This window comes from Schistocerca cancellata, chromosome 11, assembly GCF_023864275.1.
Source record: "Schistocerca cancellata isolate TAMUIC-IGC-003103 chromosome 11, iqSchCanc2.1, whole genome shotgun sequence".
In the NCBI taxonomy this organism is placed as follows: domain Eukaryota; kingdom Metazoa; phylum Arthropoda; class Insecta; order Orthoptera; family Acrididae; genus Schistocerca; species Schistocerca cancellata.
Window position 1 is genome coordinate 156,533,904 of NC_064636.1, and position 25,223 is coordinate 156,559,126.

At 42.8% G+C, this 25,223-nt stretch overlaps 1 protein-coding gene across 4 annotated transcripts in view; it reads left to right on the forward strand.

The window, feature by feature from the left end:
- The window catches only part of LOC126108982 (zinc finger protein 708-like), a 725,579-nt gene that overhangs the window by 677,719 nt on the left and 22,637 nt on the right, over positions 1-25,223 (forward strand). For 3 of the 4 annotated variants that reach the window (XM_049914382.1, XM_049914381.1, XM_049914383.1), the window contains one exon: positions 15,108-15,145. In XM_049914382.1, coding sequence (XP_049770339.1) covers positions 15,108-15,145 — 38 coding nt within the window. Of the gene's footprint in view, positions 1-9,911; positions 10,051-15,107; positions 15,146-25,223 lie in introns of all 4 variants that reach the window. The other variant, XM_049914384.1, reaches the window with a different exon arrangement.

A 25,223-nucleotide genomic window follows, 5' to 3' on the forward strand; every position in this document is an offset into this window, starting at 1 on the left:
ATACAACTGCAAAAGTTATAAGGATGTGAATTTAAATACTGCCTCACAGTTGTCTGCCTTTTCTCACAGGCAAGTATTCCCAATGGATAGCAGGTTATGTGCAATTCTCTTGGCTTAGGAGGAACATAGTTCACCAGAGCAAAATATTAAATGTATAGATGTTTGTGTTTCAATGTTAAATGGGAAATGTTAAGTGTCAATCAATCCTGTGCATTTGATGGTAGATTCACATTACTATCTCATTTGTAGTATTTGAAAGTTTGAATGCATGACTAATTTTCAGTTACCTTAATTATTTGTTCAAATTAATTTCCATTGGTGCTTACAAAGACTTGATACCATATATTAAGGTTTATAAAATTGATTTGTTTCTTCGAAAAATTGCCTCCAAAATTGAGGTGTGTTATACTCAAATTTAATATAACAAGTCCAGTGTTTCAGTCAAAATTCCCAGTTGCCTTAAAAATGGCCATATATTCAATTATGCAAGAAATCTATTTCTATCTAGTAACATTGGATTCAATTGGCAGCAGAAATGCACCAGTGTAACAAACATGTTACAGGGATTCACAAGCTTGCTAACAGTGTCTCCCACATGCCCAGCAATCACAAACCCAGAGCACTGTCTAGCCTGTGATGTGTCATGGCAGTCTACAGTGCCAGCAAACTTGAATTGAAAGTGATTTGTGTTATTGGTAACAGATGAATATTTTCTTTAGTAGCTAGCTTCACAATGGAAAAAATAAAAGGTACTCATATGATGCAGGCTATAAATAGAAAGTAAAAGCATATGCAGAACAATGTGGAAACACAGCAGCTGAGCAGCATTCCAGTCCTCCAGCAACAGAAAAAAAAAATTGCTATTGGCAGGCTAGTAAAGAAGAACAGAAAAACATGAAGAAGGCCAAATGTGCAAATAGGGGACTGAATACAAAATGGCGAAAACTAGAAGATGCTGTACTGAAATGGATTCAAGCACACCATCCAAATGGTATTAGAATTACTACAAAAATGTCTCGAATACATGCTTGTAAGCTAGTGCTACAGTGGAACTTAACAGATACTAAGGGTGAAAATGTTTGGTGCTACAGGTTTATAAAGTGTCTTGGACATAGCATGTGAACCAAGACCAAAACATCTCATAAAATTCCACAAGAGTATGAAGAGAGTATTACCTTTCCATCACATTATTATACAACATAGAAAGAAAACCTGTGTGGAACTAAGTTAAATAGTGCATAAAGACTTGATGTGCCAAGTAACAAAATTGTTGCCATGAAAAGTGCTAAAACGGTAACTATTAAAACAGGTGAACTTGAAAAAATGCCCTACACTGTTGTTCTTTCGTGTTGTGTTCATGGCACTAAACTTAATCCAGTGATCATTTCCAAGTGCTGAACAATGTCAAAACCTTAGGAAATACTGCCAGGTGTTGTTAACATATGTGACGAAGGTTGGATGGATGAGGCTGGTATGAAATTAAGGATTAACTGTGTGTTGAAGCAAAGGAAAATCACTTCACTGAAGAATAGTTCTCTTCCTGTGCTAGATCACTTTACTAGTCATTTATAAAATTCGGTGAAAGAGAAATTGAGACAGTTAAATACAGAACTTGCTGTTATTGCAGGAGGGCTTACTACACAATTGCATTTTCTTGATGTCTTGACAAATACATGACGCTGAAGAGCCAAAGAATTTGGTACACCTGCCTAATATGTAGGTCCCCAGTGAGCATGCAGAAGTGCCGCAGCACGACATGGCATGGACTCGGCTAATGTCTGAAGTAGTGCTGGGGGAGGATTAATACCATGAATCTTGCAGTGCTGACCATAATTCAGAAAGCATATGAGGGAGTGGAAATCTTTTCTGAAGAGCTTGTTGCAAGACATCGCTGATACACTCAATAATGTGGTCCTTTGGCTCCAAAAGGCCGTATCAGTGATGTTTTGTTGAATGGTTTGCACGCTGATACTTTTTGATGGCCCAGCGTTAAAATGTAGAGCAATTTGCACAGGGATTTCACTTCCATCATGCTGAATGATTCTCTTCATTTGTTGTTTGTCTCCTTCGTACAGTATCTTTTTCCGGCCACAGCGATGTCAGATATTTTATATTTTAACAAATTCCTAATATTCACTGTACACTCATGAAATGGTCATATGGGCAGATCCCCACTTCATTGCTACCTCAGAAATGCTGTGTCTTATCCTCATGCTCTGGCCATAGCACCACATTCAGACTTGATTAAATCTGAATTATGTGCTGTTGTTGCAGTAGTAGCTGATACATCTACTGTCTGGCACTTGTTGTCTTATATAGGCATTGCCAACTGCAGTGACATACTCTGCTTGTTTACATATCTCTATCTTTGAATATGCATGCTTATACCAGTTTCCATGGCACTTCAGTGTATTTAAATTGCATATGGAAGAGGATTGGAACAAATGGATGATGGTTTAAGCCCAACAAGAATTCGTGACAAAGGGAGTTCTAAAATGATCTAGAAATAAACAGGTGTCAGTAAACAAAGCAGTTATGATGTAGGCTGAGAGAAAATGTCATTGTTAAATCTTTCAATAGGTCAGCATAAATAATGCTCGTAATGATAGTGAAGACCATCTTAGATATAAGAGGACAATGATACTGAGGAAAGAGGACAGTTCAGATAATGAATTGCAGTGATTTTAAAGGTCATTTTGGTTATAAAGTAAAATTTTTATGCGGACTTTGTAATCTAATAAAAAATTATAAAAATGTACTTTCCTTAAAAAATTGCTTGAAAATTAAGGTGCACCTTACAGTCTGTATAATTTGCTAGTTGTTTTCTTTGAATGCATTTTGATTTTATCTGATGAGCTCACATCAGAAACTGTACTTAAGAATTGTTGCTGCTGCCCAGAGGGTTATCAGATTGCATATAGTGATCTGCAGAACAAAACAGTATTTGTACTCCGTCACTGTTGTTTACTATCTGTTCCTTTCATCTCACCATGCGTCTAAATACAGTCCAATTACAGTATCACTCAAAAATGTTTTATAGAAAGCATTAATTACAATTACGTAAACGTAAGTGTATAACAGAAAAAGCTGCCATTAGATAATTCAAAAAAATGAATTCGTGACCTATTTAGTAAAAGTTTAAACAAGGTTATGTTGCATCAAGAGAGAAGTAATTCTTTTGAGTCAAAAATAATTTGTAGGTCTAAGTATATAAGAATAAAACTATTTTGAGATCTGAAGAATAAATTGGTATTTGTTGCATACCCAGGGGCTTTGATCACGGCCACACATCAATTTGCCATTGAATCTACAAGCTTTTGTTACAGGTTAATTGAGAGTTCAGACCATGGGTCCAGTGAGATATCAGCAAATTGATTCTTGTTTAAGTAGCTTCTGCCATGAACACATCAATTCAGCACAGATCAGAGGTGTTCAGTTGGATTTAGACCCAGGCTCCGGCTTAGGTACTCAAAAATTTTCAGTTTTGGTCTGAAAAGAATTAGAAAATAGACAGAGGTGTGTTCCAAATTGTGGACCAGCTGAAATATCCAATTATGTGACATATTGTGTCTGCTACAAGGAATCGTATTCTTTTGTAAAATGTGACTGTACACGTAACATCCCTACACCATGACACTTCCACCACCATGCTTAGTGATCTGTACCTGATTGTCCCTTTAGCTTTTTTGTGATGTATACAGGGTGAGTAACTATTGTCACCTAGAATAAGTCTGAAAATATGAGAGTAGCTGAAAAGTTTGTGGGACAAATGTTGCCTGGGACAATGGAGGGCCATAATATGACATTGGTGTTGTGTTGCTAGATTGGGTTGCCTCAGAGACACGAAGGTCAACTTTGATTTTTAATTTTTTTAATAGGATCCTATAGTTTGGTACTTATTTGCTGATATCAGCTATTGAGATGAATCCAATGATGTGCAACAATAAGGTCTTTGAAGGTTGACAAAGATCAAAAAGATGGCACGAATGTCCATTTATAGAATGTGTTGGAAGTGATGACTATTGGTATCAGTGCAGTGCTGCAATCTTCTTATCATGGATTGAGTGGTATTCCTTATCACATCAGTGCTTATCAAAGCACTTGCTCTTACAATTCTCTCTCCTATCTCGTACTAATAGTAAATATTCGCCAAATAGGGCGTATCCATCTAACATGCCACTGACGTGTAAAAGCCTTTCGATGGTTTTGCAATAAAACACTAACAAGAACGGTAAGACTAGTATCATTGAATCAAGCAAGTGTGAATGATGTATTCCTTTGAAGAACAAGTCGATATGCTTCTCATTTACGGAGAATGCCAACGAAATTCAGTGAGCTGGTATTGTTGCACTGTGGTTAGAGATCCTTGATCTAGTTTGTGTCAAATCACAAGGGAATCTTGCATGAGCCAGAGTAGTGTTTTTCGTGTTCTGCATTGCCATAAACATCATCCTTACCGTACCACTCTTCACCAAGAATCATGTAGTACGGATTGTATGTGTCACATTAAATTCTGCTGATGGCTCAACTTCAGATTTAGAGGGATGACACATTTATTGATTTAATTTTGTTTATTGATGAGGCTACATTCATGAACCATGGAAATGTTAATTTGCATCACATGCATTATTGGGCAACTGAAAATCCATATTGGATGCTGCAAGTTGCACATCAAAAACCATGGTCAGTGATGATACAGTGTGAGATTCTGGAGGACAGAATTATAGGCTCCTATTTCATCAAAGTCAGTCTTAGTAGTAGGAAGTACACTACATTCCTGCAAGAAACATTAGCTATGATATTGGAAGAAATACCTTTAGGAACAAGGAACATAATGTGGTATCAAAACGATGGGTGCCCAGCACATTTTTCGCTGACTGCTAGAAATGAGTTGCAGAGACAGTTCCCAAATCATTGGATTGTACATGGAGGTGATGTGTCATGGCCAGATGGTTCACCAGACTTGATGCCTCTGGAGCATTCCTTGTGGGTATTTGTAAAAGACATTGTTTATAACGATGTTCCAACAACACCTGAAGGTATGTGAGAGAGAATTGACAGAGGATATGCTTCGATAAGTGCCAATGTGATAAGGAATACCACTCACTTCATAAGAAGATTGCATTCATACCAATGATCATCACTTTGAACACCTTCTGTAAATGGACGTTCATGCCACCCTTTTTGACCCTTTTTGACCTTACTGTTACACATCATTGGATTTGTATCTACAGCTGCTATCAGAAAATATGTAACAAACTATAGCATCTCATTTTAAAAAAAGAAAGTTGACCTTTATATCTCTGAAGCAAGTAAAAACCGTCATATTATGGACCCTGTTGTATCATGAAACTTTTGTCCCACACACTTCTCAACTCCTACCATACTTCCAGAGTTATTCTTGGTGGCAATTCTTAGTGACTCACCCTGTGTACTGGACACCATCACAAAATAAATATGTTAAATTAATTTTTGTCACTCCATGAAATCTTAGACTTATCTTTGGCATTCCAAGTTCGATGTTTCCTTGCAAACTCTATCCTGTCCTTATTTTTTGAATTTATGAGTGGTTTTATGTCATTTATCATGTAAATCATCTGTTACTTAGTGACTTTTTACAGTAGACGTGCATCAAATCAGTCCATTATGTTGCTTCAGGTCATCCCTGATTTGTTGAGGTGTTTCTCTTGGAGCAGCAGCTGATCGCTTACAAATCATTCTGTCCTTCCTTTGCCCCCAGGGGCTCAGCATTCATTTGCTGGGTACGGGCTTGGCGACCCCGGGGTTCCTGAGCTGGGGACTGGTAAGCGCCGACAGTCCCCTGTCACCGTAAGCTCTGGACATACTTCAGCGACCACCGTGCGGCGCGGCGGTCGAACGTTGTGTGTCTCAGGGAGTGGGAATCTTGGCTTGATCGCCCGGATCGAGAGGATGGAATAAACCTCTATAAACAGCCCCTCAATCTCAAGGTGTGCTGCGCGCTGATGAGATGCATGGCTGTTGAGGTGGAACAGTCGTTAGCGGGCAACCTCTGGGGAACCTGCCGCACCTCAGTTGTATAAGGCTTACCTAGACATGCGGGGCTCTGTCTAGGTGGACTTCTAGTTCCCTAGCTGCTCGTGGGACCGAGATGGAACCCTCGAACTTTTCTTCTCCTCCTCCCAGAGGAAAGGGTGGGCCACTGGTAGGTTCTAACACCCAATCTAACAAGAGGGCTCGTGTAGCCAGTCCTCCTGATTCAGGTAGTAGTAACAGAATGCATGCTGCTTCGCAGAATGTGTTTCTCATAATTAAAAAAAAAGATGGGAGTTTTGAAAAAGTTTCGCCATTTTATATACAGAAGGGCTTAGAAGGTATTGCTGGCACGTTAAAGTCTGTAAAGCGCTTGCGAAATGGCACCTTGCTGGTTGAAACATCTAGCTTCCAGCAAATCCAGAACCCTCAGAAGGCACAATTTCTTGGGGAGTTTGCGATAGAGACTGAATTTCACAACACCTTGAACTACAGCAAGGGTGTTGTGACTTGCAGAGATCTCGTTGGCATTCCCCAGGACGAACTGAAGTCTGAATGGTCCCGGGAAGGAATTGTCAACGTGCAACACGTTATGAAACGGGTGGATGGTGCTCTCATGAAATCTGACTCATTTATCCTTACGTTTAACAGCACCAAATTGCCAGAGCATGTGAAGGCAGGTTTCCTACGCCTCAGTGTATGGCCTTATTACCCCAACCCCATGTGGTGTTTTAAATGCCAACACTTTGGCCACACTACTCTCGGCTGTAAAGGGGAAGCCACTTGTGGGAAATGTGGTGAAGCCATCCATGAGGGAGTTGGTTGCTCCTCTCCTCCCAAGTGTGTCAACTGCTCTGGGGGTCACTCTGTGTGGAGTAGGGAATGCAGAGTTTTCCTTGAGGAACGGAAGATCCAGGAACTTAAAACCACTAAACGCATCCCGTATGGTGAGGCAAAGAGAATCTAAAACTCCATGCAGCCGCCCACGTTCGCTGCCTCCTTTTCTTCTGTTCTGAAACAGCCAGTCTTGAAAACCGATGCCGCTACACAAACGGAGGTTGCTACTGTCAGCACTAGCACCTGCATTTGTCAATGTATATGTGCTGCTGCCATTCCTGTGAATCCTGCTGCTCCCCCCCCGGCCTTCTGACCAGGCTGTGGTGGCTGACATTATGGAACTTCCTGCCCCTTCCCGGGTCCAGTCTTGTGCACTGCCCAGCACTGCTACACCCCCTACTGCTTCTGAGGTTTTGGCTCCAATGCCACCTCAGGCCATAAAATCTAAACCAAAGCCAAAGGTGAAGACTCGCCACTGAAGGAGACTGAAGTTAATCAATCTGCTGATGTTGATGTCATTCTCTCTGACGTCTCTCTCGACTCCTCTTCAGAGGCGATGGAGGTTGATGTCAGATTGGGGCAATCATCTCGCCCCAAAACTGAGCCTCCACCTGTTGTGGGCTCTCCTCCCCGACAGAAAGTGAGAATGAAGGTACTCCCACCCTGATAGATGGCTCCCATTATACAGTGGAATGTGAATGGATTCCGGGCACATGTGGAGGAACTTAACCTCCTAGCACGGCAACGTCCCCTGTGCTTGTGTTTACAGGAAATGCATTTCAAACTTTCTGATGCTCCTGTACTAAGCGGCTATACGTTATATCGCAAAGATGACCTGACTGGAGAAAGTGCCAAAGGTGGAGTCGCCGTGTTTGTCAATAATGACCACCACTCCTCTGCTCTCCCCCTGGATACTGACCTGCAAGCAGTTGCAGTTGAAATTCATTCACGTCGGAGGCTTACCGTTTGCTCCCTTTATTTACCCCCTCTGGATGCAGTGAACTTAGAGGCTCTCACAGATCTTATCGACCAACTCCCCCGCCCATTTCTCCTCCTGGGAGACTTCAATGCCCATCATGTCCTGTGGGGCTCCACTTCTCTTTGCGCTCAAGGTCGAATTTTTGAGAGCCTCCTAACATCCCAAGTGTTGTGCATCCTCAACACAGGTACTCCGACTCATTTCTCTACTGCTACTGGGTCATTCTCAGCCATTGACCTATCTTTCTGCTCTCCAATCCTCACTGACTCTGTTCACTGGGAGGTCATTGACGACCTTCATTCCAGCGATCACTTCCCCATCCGCATTCATCTCCTGGATGGTGTATTGCTGGAGCAGAGGCCGCCGTCATGGATGATTGGCAGAGCAAACTGGCCACTGTTCACTCGGTTGGCTGTCTTTGAACGCCACAACAGCGTACAGGAATGGGTGGATCACATCACACTAGTGATCCATCATGCTGCTGACCTGTCCATACCATGGTCTTCTGGCCCTCTTAAGCGGCGCCTTGTACCTTGGTGGACAGAAGAGTGCCATTCAGCCATCCAGGACAGGCGTGCGGCTCTTCGACGATTTAAATGCCGCCCAACAGCGGCCAATATTACCGCCTTTCGAATCGCGAGAGCCAGGGCACGCCGTGTCATTAAAGAGGGCAAGAAAAGGTCATGGCAGGAGTTCCTGGACTCCATCAACCGTTCCACTTGTTCCACAAAAGTATGGGAAGCCATCCAGAGGATTTCCGGTAAACGCAGCCGTTTACCAATAGCTGCAGTCCTGAACCAGGGATACTTCCAAACGACACCCAGAGCCATTGCTCAGACACTGGCAGAGCATTTTGCACAAAGTACTGCCACTGCAACCCAGGATCCAGCATTTCGTCGCTATCGTGCGACTGTCGAAAGAGTGAACGTGGACTTTCGGTCGAACAGTTCTGAGGCCTACAACTTCCCTTTCTCCATGTGGGAACTTGAATCGGCACTTAATGAGACTTCTGACACTGCACCAGGTTACGACTGCATCTGGTACTCCATGCTGCGATATCTGCCAGCGGCGTCAAAGGAAATCCTCCTTGTATGTTTTAATCTCATATGGCAGACAGGAGTGTTCCCTACCTCGTGGAGGGAGGCAATCCTCATACCTCTCCTCAAACCGGGAAAGGACCGCACATGTCCCAGTAGTTATCGTAGTATCGCCTTGACAAGCTGTGTCGGAAAGACCCTGGAACGGATGGTTAACCGTCGTCTGGTCTGGCTGTTAGAGACCAGACAGCTCCTTAGCCGCTTTCAGTGTGGATTCCGAAAATTTCGGTCCACGGTCGACAACCTGACCCTCCTGAAGGTGGCTATTCAGCAGGATTTCCTCTGTCAGCATCACTGTATCGGTATCTTCTTTGATATCAGTAAGGCATATGATACTACTTGGAGACACTGTATTCTTGCACAACTGCATCAATGGGGCTTTCGTGGCCGCCTCCCCATTTTCATTCGGTCTTTCCTGTCTCAGCAGTTTTTCCGGACCCACGTTGGTAACACACTGTCTGATCGCTTTGAGCAAGAGAATAATGTCCCCCAGGGCAGTGTTTTAAGCGTTACCCTCTTTGCCATAGCCATCAACAGTATAACGTCTACAGTGAGGAGTCGAGTACAGTTCCTCCTCCAGTGTTGCAACCGTGAGCCGTCAGTTGCAGCTATCAGTGCGGCGGTTAGAGGAGTGGGCTGCAAAGACGGGTTTTCGGTTTTCTGCCGATAAGTGTGTTTGTGTTCATTTTAATCGTTCTCGTCGTCTTTTTACTTTGCCTGACTTGCATATGGGGGATACTGTCCTACATTTTAGAGACACAGTGCGTTTTCTGGGCCCAATTTTTTACTCCAGGTTGTCATGGCTGTCACACCTACGTGACTTGAAAGCCAGAACTCTGAAGGCACTGAACATCCTCAAGTGCCTCAGCCACAGGTCTTGGGGAGCGGACAGGGCGTGTCTCCTTCAGTTTTATCGCGCTTTTATGCGTTCACGGCTGGACTATGGGTGCACAGTATATGGGTCAGCAAGGCCGTCTTATTTGCAGATCCTTGACGCAGTTCACCATGCTGGGATTCGACTAGCCACGGCTGCTTATCGGACCAGTCCCGCACCCAGCCTCTGTGCTGAGGCTGGCGAACCGCCACTTACCATCCGGCGGCAGCTCCTGCTGGTGCGCCAGGCATGTAAGTTTCTTGTAGCTCCCAGCTCGCCTGCTCACCATCTTGTTGCCCATCCACCTCTGGACCGCCTTTTTTCCCGCCGTCTCCGTGTGCAACGTGTGCTAGAATCCCTTGGTGTGGAGTCTGTACAACCCCAAATCCTGGGTTTTAACCACCTGCCACCCTGGTTACTGAAAAGGCCCGGAGTGATTTTAGATTTATTGCAGTACAAGAGAGATTGCATTCCTGCCACAGTTTTTAATGCAGTATTTTCTGCCATTTTATCTGAGTGCCACGACTCTGTAGCTGTTTTTACGGATGGATCAAAACAAGGGGATTCCGTTGGTTGCTCAGTTGTTTTTCCGGATTGTGTCCTCAAGGTCTGATTGCCTCAGACTTTTACTGTCTTTGATGCGGAATTGTCTGCAATCTTGCGGGTACTGGAGCAGATGAGGCTTTCTTCCTCTCCTAAATTTCTTGTCTGTTCCGATTCACTCAAAGCCCTTCACTCATTGCAACGTTTGTATCCGGCAAACAAAATAGTCCAGACCATCCAGGTTGCCCTCCTCCGACTACAGCGACTGGGGAAGGTTGTAGCTTTCTGCTGGGTTTTGGGGCATGTCGTCATTGCTGGAATGAAAGGGCAGATCTAGCAGCCAAGGAGGCGTGTCTCGATCCACACGTATCTCAGTGTGCTATCCCATTGCACGCACTCATGCGTTGGTGGGAGGATGAGTGGCTGGAAGTGACTGACAATAAGCTCCGTATAGTCAAACCCACAAAACGTGTGTGGTGTACTTCCTTTCAGCCCCATCGACGGGATGAGGTTCTCCTCACGCGGCTTCGAATAGGCCACAGCCCTATGACGCATGGCTTCCTGCTCCGGCAAGAGGACCCTCCAATGTGTGGTGCTTGCGGCGTCCAGGTCTCCGTGCGGCATGTTTTATTGGATTGCGTTTTATTTTCTGACCAGCGGGCCACGGCTGACTTGCCGGCGGACCTGCCATCTCTCTTAGGCAACACTCGGCCCAGTGTGGTTAAAGTTTTAAAATTCTGTGCCATGTCAAATGTTTTTACAAAGATTTTAGGGAGAGGATTTTAACTTGTTCACTGTGTGACAAGCTCGCACATATTTTATGTAAGTGGCCAGCCAGTGACATTTTCCTGTGGCATTCTTGTTGCTATGTTTTCCCTTTCCTTAGGTTTTACTTTCTTGTGCAGCATTTTCCTGGTTTCTTTGAGTGAGTGCTTCAGTTTTATTAGGTCTGTCCACATTCATTCCTTTTAATGTGTGTCAGGGCGCTGATGACCTCGATGTTGAGTGCCCATAAGCCCGAACACACACACACACACACACACACACACACACACACACACACACACACACACACACACACACTCTGTCCATCCTTGCCGGCCTGAGTGGCCGAGCGGTTCTAGGTGCTACAGTCTGGAGCCGCATGACCGCTACGGTTGCAGGTTCGAATCCTGCCTCAGGCATGGATGTGTGTGATGTCCTTAGGTTGTTAGGTTTAAGTAGTCCTAAGTTCTAGGGGACTGATGACCTCAGCAGTTTAGTCCCATAGTGCTCAGAGCCATTTGAACCATTTTGTCCTTCCTCCTCGCTCTTCAATGATGACCTGACCTTGGCTTATTGGTTACTTTTGTTTCCTGTTTTTGCCATTAACTATGCACACTTGTTTGTGGTCGTGGTATGCCATAGTCCCTAGAAGTACTGCACTGCTACCTCCCAATCTTGAAGACATGCAAGACAGCTTGTCTCACATCAAGCAAGTGTTGTTTTGCTATACTTCTAGTTCTCTACAAGTAAACAGTCACTGAGTAAATACCTCAGTCATAGTTGTTAATGGATACCATACCATCAAGGCAAGTTACATACTTTAGAGCTAAAGGAATATATACTTATATTGTTATTGTATGATCTTGTTTGTTGACTAGATATGTAACCACAGCAGCATGCAGCTCTTGATGGAGTGACACTTGAATGCATTGCTCTTTTGTGACTGCATGCAAGCAGTACTGACAGCATACCACCACCACTGCAAAATATTTCTGAGGTCTCCTGTAGCCTAACAAAACACTCCTAATACTGTTATCTGCATATTTGCAGAGACACTCTGACCTGCTTGCTGCAACTTGTTTGCAGTACATACATAATTGCTATGCTTTACTGAAAAGGTACAACTGTGCAACAATTTTTTTTTCCTGATCAGTTACAGTCCAGCTAAGGTTTTACATTTATGTATGCTACTCCTTGATCTGTACACATTTTTTTTCCACACACCTGACATCCAGTTTCTATCTTGTCATTTTGGAACTGTTATGCTGTGGACAATTTACCAGCTCAGTTCTGTTTCTGGATTTGGTTTGGTTTTAAATATCTTGCTAATTTATACAAGTTTCTTGTAGGTCTTTGTGCACTCCTGTAAGCCAATAAGTTCTTTTTTTATGGTTTTAGTACTGCTGCACAGTTTTTCTTTTCAGTATGCTAAGACTCATTAGCCTTGTTTGCCAAATTTTGTCTCCAGTTATTTTCCTGCATCTTCATGTATATTTCTGTATTGTTTCTGAATTTAAATGTTTGTGCTGGTGTTCTGTTTCCTAGTATCTTTTCTTTTTCGTAATTTTCATTATCTTTTGTTGATTCTAAAGCAGGTATTTGTGGTACAGATGTGTATTCTGGCCAAATGACTGCCTTGCAAGTTGTAGGTTCTGCAATTTTGGAGAATGAATTTTTACTATAAATGTCTTCTGTTAACTGAAATGCAAAGTCAGACTTTCATAGTCTTCCTCTTGTGGTTCCGTTTTCCCCACCATTTGGCTACATGACTTCTCATAGATCCTTAAATTTGCCTTCCCCTGACCGTCCCAGTTCTGTTGTTACCCAATTCTGCTTTACTGCTTCTTATCAGAAGAGATGGGTAGTCATGCTTTTCCTACTGTATTTCTTTCTCTCTGTTCTGTGGTTTTTCTACACAGTCAGCATTGCTAAATTGTCTACAAAAGTTGAACAAACAAATTTGACATTATCAATTTTCTAACTAAGTAGTAGTCAACTTCTGGGTATTAGATTCTGACAACTGTTAAATCTGTTCAATATTCACTTTTCTAGTATAGTCTGAAAGAATAATGGAGTTAGTACATTGCCTTGGCTAAAGTCTGTCCTTATCTCAAATGAGGCTGTAGTTCTTTTAAGACGACCCGTGTTGTCTTCTGTATTTCAGATTCTTTAAGAATTTTGAATAAAAGCAGTCTTGCTTCTAAAATTTTACGGATGTATTCCAATAGTATTTTGCTCCTTCGGTCCTTTATCAATTTGGCCTCCACAGGTCCATCCTGCCCTAAGCCATCTCTGATATACCTCGTATTTCAGAATTACTGCTGTAGTTTTCTCCTTGCACTTTTCATGGAATTTCGTTGAATCCTACGTGCACATGGTTATCAGTTATTCTAGGCCAGGAATCTTACTTTAATTATTCAGTGGTAATGGTCAATTTCAACAGATATCTATTTCTGACTCTAGAATTCTTCATCTTTTTGGAATTGTGCTTTGCTACTGGCACATAAGCTGTCTGATTTTCTCAAATCATATTATTGTTGTCCTCATATCTTTTTAGTGGTGTATGCTAAATGTCTTTTTCTTGCCAATTTTCCTTTTTTCTTACATCCAGTCAGGCAGACATTCGTAAATGAAAACATTTTCTACCAGGAGCAGGAGTGTTACGGAATGTACTTATTCAAAATTAATTTGGCAGCTGTACAATTCTCATGTGGTAGCTGAGTGTGATGTCTGAATTCTTTATAATTCCTTTTGAGGTAATACTTTCCTTGTGTTAACAATGTTTACAAATTCCATATTCGTTACAAGATGAGAATCTTCGTAATCTGTATGTCTAGACAATGGTAGTACTTAGTGTACTAATTTCTGTCACAGTCATATCATACTGTACATCTTAATATCCACTCCCCAAGCACTAGGCATGACATTTAATAACTTTGACTTAGTTCATAGTGTGCTGTCACTTGAGAATGGCATAACAGTCAAAATTCCAGTTGTGAATAAATACATTTAATAGCAGTTTAGGCAGAAAATGCTCTCGTCTCCATTCTGTACCAGTCTGAGGATAGAAATTTAATAAAATATGTATGTTTTCCTCCCTTACTTCATCAGATGCTTCTCAACATTGTTCTGAGGACTGTTTTACCTTCTGCATTGTTCTTGTTATCCTGATTTATTGGTGCATGTGCATTGATTATTGTGTAACTCTCACCTAAATATTGAATTATTGCAGGGAGAGAGACTTTCTGGAGGTAATGAAAAATTTGGTACCGTTTGCATCATAATTGCCATTTATGAATGCAGATCCTAGTTCTGGAGTAGTTAAGCGAATTTCTTCCCTGTGTTCTCCGTTAAGAATCTACAGTTTTCTGATTGTGATATTTCTTCATCTGTGAATGTGTTATTTTGTAATGCCAATTTTAACTTGTGTGTTTACAATGTTTGAAACTATTTTGAGTTTGCCAATATTTATTAATGTTTGTATATTTAATGGTCCAAGCCTGTATGTAGTTCCGGATGTGAATTTAAGGTTGGGTTTAGAAGTCACTCCTCACCTCTGCAAGTTTGTCTGGGCTGCCCAGAGCACAAAGGCCCAAATGAGTCACTTATGATGATGGATTCATCTGTCATTGAATGGCAGTTTTCATAATGGAAAGAAACTGAAAGAAAATTTTACACAAGGTGTAAGTGCATGACAGGTTAAAGATGTTATTGGTCACTTTCCTTTGTGAAGTGTTTAGTAGGAAGTATGGCTACAAACAAATTACTGGCTTGTGTAGTTATTTACAGTGCTGAACACAATGAGAAAATGGAGAATGAATTCTTACTAACATTCTGTTTCATTAACTGCAACAGTTTATCATGTCCTCTTTAATGATATTTTCAAGCCTAACTTACAGCATATTGTGGACCAATCACATGTTGGTGGGCGTTAATAGAATTCTATTTATTTACTGTCTCATCAGTTGTAAATCACTGACCATTTCTTCAAATATTTCAGGTGGGAACCTCAGCAAGATACGAATCTGATAGTGCAAGGTAAGTTTTCATAATTCACTGCAGAACTTTTCCAGAAATATAAATTTTTGTTTATTAACTGTGAGAGTACTTCAGATATAAAATGCACTACTGTAATTATTCATTAATACTATTCCTCACAACAACCATTATGTGACTATTCCTAGATAAATAGAGCAAACGTCTGATATCCATACAGGAAAATAAAAGTTCAGGTGGCTTATCAGCAGCTGTATTGTGTTCAATGCAGAATGTCACATGAAAATCACTGCAAATTGAACAGATTCTTCTAGATGGGCACAAGCTAATATACTGCAGTAGAACAAGTAGGAAGAAAGGGTGAATGGCTATATATCCAAAAATTGGAGCTGATTCCCAGCCTTTCAGATTAATGAATATAGTGTTGAACATCTGTTTCAACGCGGTGCCACAGCGGTGCTCAGGTAACACACAAGCTTGTAGTGGTGACATTACAGGCCACCATCAAGAAGAAACGTAAGTAAATGGTGCCAGTTTCAGTAAGGTTGTGAAGATTTAGCTGGTGAATCCTCATTATCTCCATTTCTCCTTCGTCCTGGTGTGTTTCTGAAGGCTGTCCCATTTGTTAGACACATTACAGGTGTAAGGTAATGCATAATTGGCAGCTCCAGGTCAACGGATAGGGTTCTCACGTATCCTCTGATACAGGTCAGGCCCAGAAGGGTGAGTGCCTGAGCTGTTACCTTCCCACATGCCAATTGGTCCCTCTGTCAGGAGTTTGGGAGGTGTGACCTGACGTGTGAACAATAATTTACAGTAGGTGAATCCCCCTCTGAGGGGCTTCCCAGTTGGAAAGAGCATGCCATTGGAGATGTTGGCAATCATGGGTGATTTTTTTTTGCAATGTATCAATCACCATCTTAGTGTGTGTCTACTAAACATAAACAGAATGAGGCTATAAATTTGAAGGCCCTCCCAAACGCACGTTGGTTCCTCATGGTATCACGTACAGGAGAGGGTCAGTTCTTTACTATGGTTCATGTGTGCCTTATTCTGGAAGGCGTTGCAGTTGGAGGCTCTGTGAAATTTTTTTCTCATTTATGAAAAGAATGATGCAAAGTTAATGCCCACATGCACTCATTTTCTACCATTTGCTCGAGTAGTTTTTGCCTCAAAGATTAAGGCAAGCTATAAAGTAAACACAGTCCAACCATACATTCCAAACCAGTTGAGTTCCTACAAGTGTCAACATTATAATAAAATGGGTGTCCTGTCAAAACATGGCAAAGTGTGTTACTTTTGGCAGAGATGCTCATGAGGGCAGCTGTTTGCCTCCTCTCTGCTGTCTTAATGAGCACGCCATCCAGCAGATCTGAGTGAAGGACACCAAACCCCACCCTGTCACTTGCAGTTCTTATCTAGTCAAAATGCGTGCGTTTTACCAGCTGGCATTTACAGTATCGCTTTTGCAATGCCATGCATAATGGAGGATATGCCCACCCAGACTCCTGATCTAAAATTCAGTGTTGCAGTAGTGAAATCACACAGGTCACAATAGCATCCCTGTCCCCTCCTACAGCTACGCAACAAGCCATCAGATCTTTACCTTTGGTGGCGAAATAACCTGCTACACAACTGTCAGTCTGAAAGGGACAAAAGCAGTACTCCTGCAAAGACTTTCTACAGCCAAAAACAAGTCTTCATCTGTCAAGTAGAAAGTTCTAAGAACTGAAACAAAAACAAATGGTCTTCTTATTCCCTGACTTGGAGATCCTTGTCAGTGGTGTTGGCACATGTACCCTTACCTGGCTGACCTCCATTTTGTTGTTGCCCACTGCCTACAAATTTTCTGCCATGGAATTCAGACTGACCCAGGGAGAGTGCCTATATGCTTGTAGATATCATGGAACAGGATTCTGCTGCCTCTTCCCCCCTGTAGCAGTGAATTTTTGAGGGGTGTCACTCAGTAGCCACCAAGGTGACTAATCTTAATTTGTTCCCTCCTCCCCAATTCCCATGATGACTCTTCTCCAATGGAACATTCATGGCATTAGATTCAAGGAGGAATTACAGCTGCTCTTGGAATTGCAGTGTCCGCTTGTTTTCTGCTTCCAAGAAAAAAAATTGTCCTCACAACCCATTTGACCTTTCATGTTTCCTTCTGGTCCTCTGTGACCTTTACCTCCAAGGACAGCATTCCACCTCATGTGGGAGCCATGCTGGCCATCCATCTCATTTAACATGCGACTGCTAGCTGTTGCAGTCAGCATTGCCCTTCCTCATTTCACCTTTTCTCTTTGCAAGATCTACACCTCTCCATCATTTGCTGTTACCAAGTCGGACTTACTCTAGCTCATTGGTCAGCTCTCTCACTCCTTTTTGCTGCTTGGCAACTTTACTGCCCACCATCTGCTTTGGGGCTCTTAGAGAGCATGTCCAAGAGGTTCCCTCTTAGCTGACCTTCTGAATCATCTCTTACCACTGGAGCACCAACGTTCCTTTCAGATTCCATGCACATTTACTACCATTTGGACCTCTCGTTCTGCACTGTCCAGCTCGCCTGTCATCTTTGGAATGTGTGTTCTTATAGGACAACTATCCAAGGATTTCCACCCAATAATATCCAAACAGCTTTTAGAGTTTACCCAAGAGACAAAATACAATAATAAGTTAACTTGGCAATACAATTTAAAATCATTTATATAAACGATAATGGGACTTGGCACCATAAAATAAAAGCAGCACAACACACAACCAATAAACATAATAACAAAATAATAATTTGATACAACCAAAGGGCAAGGGCAACTCCCAACACAATCACAGACGACCAAGCTCTCAACACTTTAAAGCCTTCCCACTAGAAATGGTCCTCAAAATAAATGCTGAGAGCTCCCTGACATGCCTGCCACAACTGCCTATCACTTACGCACCTTGGTTATGTTCTGTAACACACGACAGATAATATCATCACAAGATAAAATTAAAAAATCAAATAACAATATAACATCCCGACAGAACATAGCCATGGTGCCATTATCTCAGGTGCACTTAACAGGTGCCAGAAGCCAACACACACAAATCTAAATGAGCAATTCTCACTTCGTAAAACAAAACAATAAAAGCCAAGCGCACATGAATAGTCCAACCACAGTCTTAGAAGTGCCTTAACGACAACAAACGTGACTATTCCACCAAGTTAATAATAACACAGTGAGATAAAAATACAGAACATACCACTTAATGCTGTGACACAAACCAAATTGATGCGATGGTGTTGTTCAGGTCCCAGAAGACCACATATACCAAGCAGAAGTAATTCACTATTCATATACTGTCTAAATGCGCATTTCTTAGGCGGACTTTACCTAACACATCAAATGCCAAATATACCATAGGTGAACGCAGCTCCGGGCAGGTAACAGGAACCACCTACATGAACTCCTTCAAAAAGAAATGAACAGGCACCACCAAAGGTAATGCTGAGCAGACCGGGTGGGCAATGACCCACTCGGTGGGATAACCAAAAGATACTCCAGTTGAGCAAGTAAATTAGCATCAACAAATATCGTAACGTGACACACACACACACACACACACACACACACACACACACACACACACACACAGCAAAAACTTCCAACAACGCCGTCCCACATCAGAATGAAGTTCAAAACTGCTGCTGGAGCTTCCAGCAGAAAATGTGAAGAGCCAACAGAGCCCACGCCCTAACCTGGCAGGCAACTCCAAAATTTAGCAACTTGTTGTCTCCGGGCCAGAGTATCACACGACCCCAATGGACCTCCACATCAGACAGGCAGACAGAACAAGTACGCCAACTCCAATTAATCACCACTGCATGGCCAGCACAGCGGCGAGTCGCCTCCGCCCCAGACCACTCTGCTCATACTGCGAGGCACAACCACCTTAGCGCTAGTCACCAGCAGGTCAAGCAGAGCGAACTTCACATTCTGTGCAATACCCGGAAACTGACTACCCTCTCACTTTCCACCGGCCACCACAAACACATGCCAGCGACATAATAGCAAATCAGTACCGGAGTGCCATCCGCGCCAGAACAGCAAACTATAATCGATTATAGCATGCGCTCTAAACAAGATCACAGGATAGTATCACACACCATATCAATCTCCTCCCCCCAAAACCCATGGGTGGGGGTTGGGGGGAGCAAAAATGCCCAGAATGGAGCTCCCTCTGACACAACGCCTGTGCCAAGCCTACACGTGTTCCCTAGCCAGCTTAACTTGGCTTATATGGATGCAGTAGAACTTCCGAGAACTCAACTGCCTAACCAAAAGATTAACCGGCCCTAAAATCCTTTCTATTCAATAGGGTCCACAGAAAGGAGGCTGCTGCTTACCTTTTATCTAATTATGTCCCAAAGAGGATGTGTTACGGACAAAAACTAAGCCCCTCCACCTTCCCTCTAAAGGGGCATCTACCACGATTATATGTTTGGCTTGTCTATTGCGCGCACGCAGAATGTTACGCCTCGCTGTGTCCCAATTCTTACGAAGGCGTGCTGAAGTAATTTCCCTGGGCAGTAAATCATTAATATTCGTCAAGTTAGACACGGGAATTTATCGAATGCCAAACATCAACACATTAGGCATACTGCCGGTTGACTCGTGACGCGCTGAGTGAAATGCCTGATTGAGCTATGGCAATGACGTGTCCCAGCTTGTAGGGGAACAAGTATGAAAAATGCACAAGGTGGCTTTCAAGTTAAGATTGACTCATTCAGCAAAGGAGGCCTTGGGATAATACGGTGTTGTGGTTATATGTTTTACCCCTTGAGAGAAACAAAAATATTTAAATCACCCTGACAAGAAAGTCGGGGCGTTATCACTAACCAAGATCCTCGGAGGGCCAAACCAAGAAAAAACACGAACAAGGTGCTGAACAGTAATATCTGCCATGACTCCCTCGGTTGGCAACAACCATGAATAATGCGAAAATATGTCAACTACCACCAACATGTACTTATTACATTTCCTAGTTCGAGGTAGGGGGGGCGATGTAATCAATAGAGATGCTCCATGGGACTGGACTCCCTTTCTGACTGAAGAAATCCAGTACGGGGGCCTACATCAGGTTTGCCTCACTTGCATTCATTGCATTTCGCAACAAAACTCCTACCGTTCGTATACAAACCCTTCCAGTACAAATGCTCTCACACGTGGTTTAAGGTTTTACTAAATCCCATATGCCCTCCTGACACAGTGTCGTGGAAAAATTTAATAACCATAGTTACTAGCTCCTTAGGGATACACAATTTGTACTCCCCAGAACCCTTTTGCTGTTTACATGAAATGGCATTGTGAAATTGAAGGCCCGGTACCTCTTCACCTTCTTTAAGACGCTGATATAACGGTCCCCAATATAGATCATCAATTTGTTTCTGGGGTGCGTCGCAAAATAACCCCAGAACATCCGTCAGTAAGGCCCCCACTCCTATCTCAGTTCCTTCCTCCGTTTCCCCATCCATGAACATCCTACTGAGAGCATCCGCGGCAGTATTATCCGCACCACAAATGTGTCTAACCTCGAATCAAAAGGCAGATATGCGAACTGCCCACCGTACTGAGAGCCTGATTGTCAGTCTCCAGTACAAACGGGCGATGTTCCAGGTAAAATGAAAATTTTTCGAGGGCAAACACCACTACCCCAAGTCTCGCACTCATAAACAGAGTACTTTCGTTCTGGATCGGATAAACGACGCGATGCATAAGCAATAGGCCATCGACTACCTTCTTGGCCTTGTAGTAATACGGTGGTAATTCCTCCCTGGGAGGCATCAGTCTGCACAGTAAATTACGAATTGAAATCAGGTACTGCAAGGACTGGAGGATTAGCGATGGCCTGTTTCAAAGTGAGAAAAGCAGTTTGTTGCTTCTAGCCCCAATGGGACTTAGCATTTTTCTTTCGTAACTGATTGATGGGATCCGCTAACAATGCAAAATCAGGGACGAACTTACGAAAAAAATTACACATACCTATGAAACGTGCAATACATTGTTTATCGCAGAGAGGCTGAAACTCTTTAATAGCTCATGTGCATTCCTGATCTCCCTCCACACCTCTTTCAGAGACAACATGCCCCAAGAAGACAATACTAGTATTACACAAACTTATTTTGGAAGGCTTAACCGTCAGACCTGCATTATGCAATCTTTCAAATACCAACTTCACATGTGTAAGGTGTTCCTCAAACGACGCACTGTAAATTACCAAATCGTCTAAATAATTATAGACGCACTGAAACTTCAGATCACCCAAGGCTCTGTCCAGAAGTCTTGAAAGAACAGTGGCACCCGTAGCCAAACTGAATGGAACTCTGTTGCTCAAATAAGTTCCAATCGGTGGTAAATTCCATGCCGGGTTTAGAAGATTCACTAAGGGGAATTTGAAAATACGCTTGGTTTAGATCTAATACAGTAAATACTTTCTCGCCGCAAAACCAGGTGAAACAATTATGGAGATCAGGCAAGGGTACCGACTCTAATATAACCTTCTGATTAAGAAGACGATAATCCACCACGACACGGTGATCGTTTTTACCTGGCTTAGGGAGCAAGAACACAGGTGAAGCGTACGGAGATGTGGAATAATGAATGACCCCCATTTCTAACATTTGATTAATTTTGTCTTTCAAAATGCACATCTTCAGAGGGAACAGTCTATACGGTGTCTTACACAGGAGTGTTGTCAATAAGTTGGATCTTGTACTGAATCAAGCTAGTTACCCTGAGCTTATCAGTCATCACCTCAGGGTAATTCATCAACAACGCTTGTAATGCGTCAGTCTGGCTATGGTTTAAATGGGCCGTAACAGGGAGCCGTTCCTGTACAGAGACCACCTGGCAACCTCCTCCCTGTCTACAATCACAGAAGGCAATTTTCGTTCCAGGTTGGAACCGAAAATGAAATGTGCCTCTAGAACAATCTATAATAAGACCCGCTTTGTATATGAAATCACATCCCAAGATCAATGGGATATTTAACCGCTCGGCGACCGACAACTTCACCGGCCAAGAAAATTTTTCGACAGATAAGCTAACCTTACGTTCCCCGAGGATAGGCAACAACTGCCGACTGGCCGCACGACATTTTACCTCAATAAGAAGCAAATTTGAACTACGGGCCAGTGTATTAAATTCAAAATACCAGTTCTTATCTATTATAGAATGGGCACTACCAATATCTAATAGGGCATAAATCTGTTCATCCCCAATCTTCATGCAAATGTAAGGAGAGGAGGGGCGAGAGACAACACGAATGGCCCGGCAATTAACCGGCCAATTTATCTTCCTGCATCTCCAAATCCTTCTCCTCTTCCCCTGGCGTCATTTAGCATCACGGGGTGTCCGCGGCACCGGACAGGCCCGAATAAGATAATTGCGCGAGCTGCAACTAAAACAACGCCGCTCCAAATATCTGTCGCTTGATCTTTCATGTGAATTCCGAAGAAATTAATAATTTGATACAAACAAAAGACAAGGGCAACTCCCAACGCAATCACAGATGAGTGAGCTCTCATCACTTCACAGGTTTCCCACTAGAAACGGTCCCTGAAATAAATGCTGAGAGCTCCCTGACATGCCTCCCACATCTGCCCATCACTTATGCACCTTGGTTATGTTCTGTAACACACAACAGATAATATCAACACAAGATAAACTGCTTTTCTTACGCAGACTTTACCCAACACATCAAATGCCAAATATACCATACATGAACGCAACCCCAGGCAGGTAACAGGAACCACCTACGTGAATTCCTTCAAAAAAAAAAAAAAACATACAGGCCGCACCAAAGATTACACTGAGCAGACCGGGTGAGTAACGACCCACTCAGCAGGATAACCATAAGATACTCCAATTGAGCAAGTAAATTAGTACCAACAAATATCGTAACGTGACACACACACACACACACACACACACACACACACACACACACAAACACACACACAGCAAAAACTTCCAACAACGCCGTCCCACATCAGAATGAAGTTGAGAAACCGCTGCTGGAGCTTCCAGCAGAAAATATGAAGAGCCAACCATGCCCATACCCTAACCTGGCAGACGACTCCAAAATTTAGCAACTAGTTGTCTCTCGGCCAGATTATCACAGGACCCCACCGGACCTCCACATCAGACAGGCAGGCAGAACAAGTACACAGAATCCAATTAATCACCACCGCATGGCCAGCACAGTGGCGAGGCACCTCCGCCCCAGACCACTTTGCTCATGTTGTGAGGCACAACCACCTTAGCGCTATTCACCAGCAGGTCAGCAGAGCGAACTTCACGTTCCGTGCAATACCCGGAAACAGACTACCATCTCGCTTTCCGCCAGCCACCAAGAACACACACCAGCGACGTAATAGCAAATCACCACCGGAGTGTCACCAGCACCAAAACAGCGAACTATAATCGATTATAGCATGCACTCTAAAAAAGATCAGAGCACAATAATGCACGCCATATCAACCTGGAATGACCCATTCCCTCTAACATACGCAAGTGATCACTTCCTCTGAGTGGAAATTCAATTGGCAGCTTTCTAAGGCCGACTGGGGGCCTTACCCCTCCCTCAAGACCTTTACACAGCTGTGATGACCACGTAAAGTATCTTCCAAATGTTATCCTTACCGCCAAAGAATGTTCCATACCGTGCACTTCAAGTTTCCTGTAGCGTGTCCTGGTCCCTGGTGGACTGAGGCGTGCAGCGATGTGATTCACTTGCAGAGATGTGCTCTCCACATCCTGATACATCTGCTGGAGGGCTGTTATCCTCTGTAGTCTGTACATGTGGGGCTTTAGATGCCATCTGCCCCATTTACTAGAGGAAGTTTTGAAAACACAAAGTTTTCTCAAGGTTTATATGGTTTGACTTTGTCAGACACATTTATCCAGGAAAACAGGGTGCCTGAATGCTCGTTCTGGGTATCATTGTCTTTGCTATCCCTATTACCCATATTATGGAATTACCCAACAGGCATCTCTCTTTTCACCAAGATTTGTGTTGTCTGTTACAGTTCCACACCAACCTGTCTCCTTGTGTGGTGTCTTCAGCGTCGTTCCTATCGTCTTTTCTCGTGAAGCATGGGCAGTGGTTTTTACTTTTCCACTGCCAAAACCTTTTCTATGAATATTTGACGGCGTAATGAGTTTCTTACACCATCTTTACATCTTGCACCTTTTGTTCTTTCATTCATTGAAACTAGAAAATTCCTGGGGCTCATGTTTGATAGGAAACTTCCTTGGTCCTCCCACATATTCTTACCTGTTGTAACACTTCCGCCCTGTCGGACGTGCGTTAACTCAATAAAGCCTGTACTGTTATAAGTTCACGGGCTTCACCTTGTAAACAAGGATTTAGTACATAAGTTGACCGCGTGTACCTAATGGAAGCAATTCGGACTTATTCAGTCAGTAACTACAGTGATGCGTCAAGCAAATGTAAAGTACAATTACGCATTCGCATGGACAAGAAGTACACACAGTAGATACTACCAATGATTAATAATACGGTCGCCAGCCTAATTAGGCATTGAATGAGTTTTTCCCGGTACAAGTGGGTGCATGTACAAGCATAATGACACGTAGTAATGTTGCGTTTTATGGCAAAATTTAGAACCAGAAAGAATCTACTGAACTAAGGTTTTCTTCTTTTGTACTAATTTGTACGAGCTAAAATTACACAACACCACACAGCAATGATTACTACGAGCTGCACTTTGTATATTGATCAGACTGAAATCGGGCATAGATTACCCTAGAATCAGTAATTTTGAAAACACACATACAATGTCACTATTAAAATTGGAAAAAACACTGATACACTTAGGTTTAATATAGAAATTAATTTTACTGTTCAATTCTGATCAGTACACTTCAAAATGTGCAAGAATAGGCAAGAGAAAGGGGGGGGCCCTGAATCTGTTATGGTTGTTATACTGAAACTAGTAAGTCCTGAAGGTACATTAACACTCAAAGTTATCAATCTGTAAAGAACTATTCTTTTGTCTTATTTTGAATTACTTAGTTATCATTATTTCAGTCACAAATCAATTAAATAACATAGCTAGCGC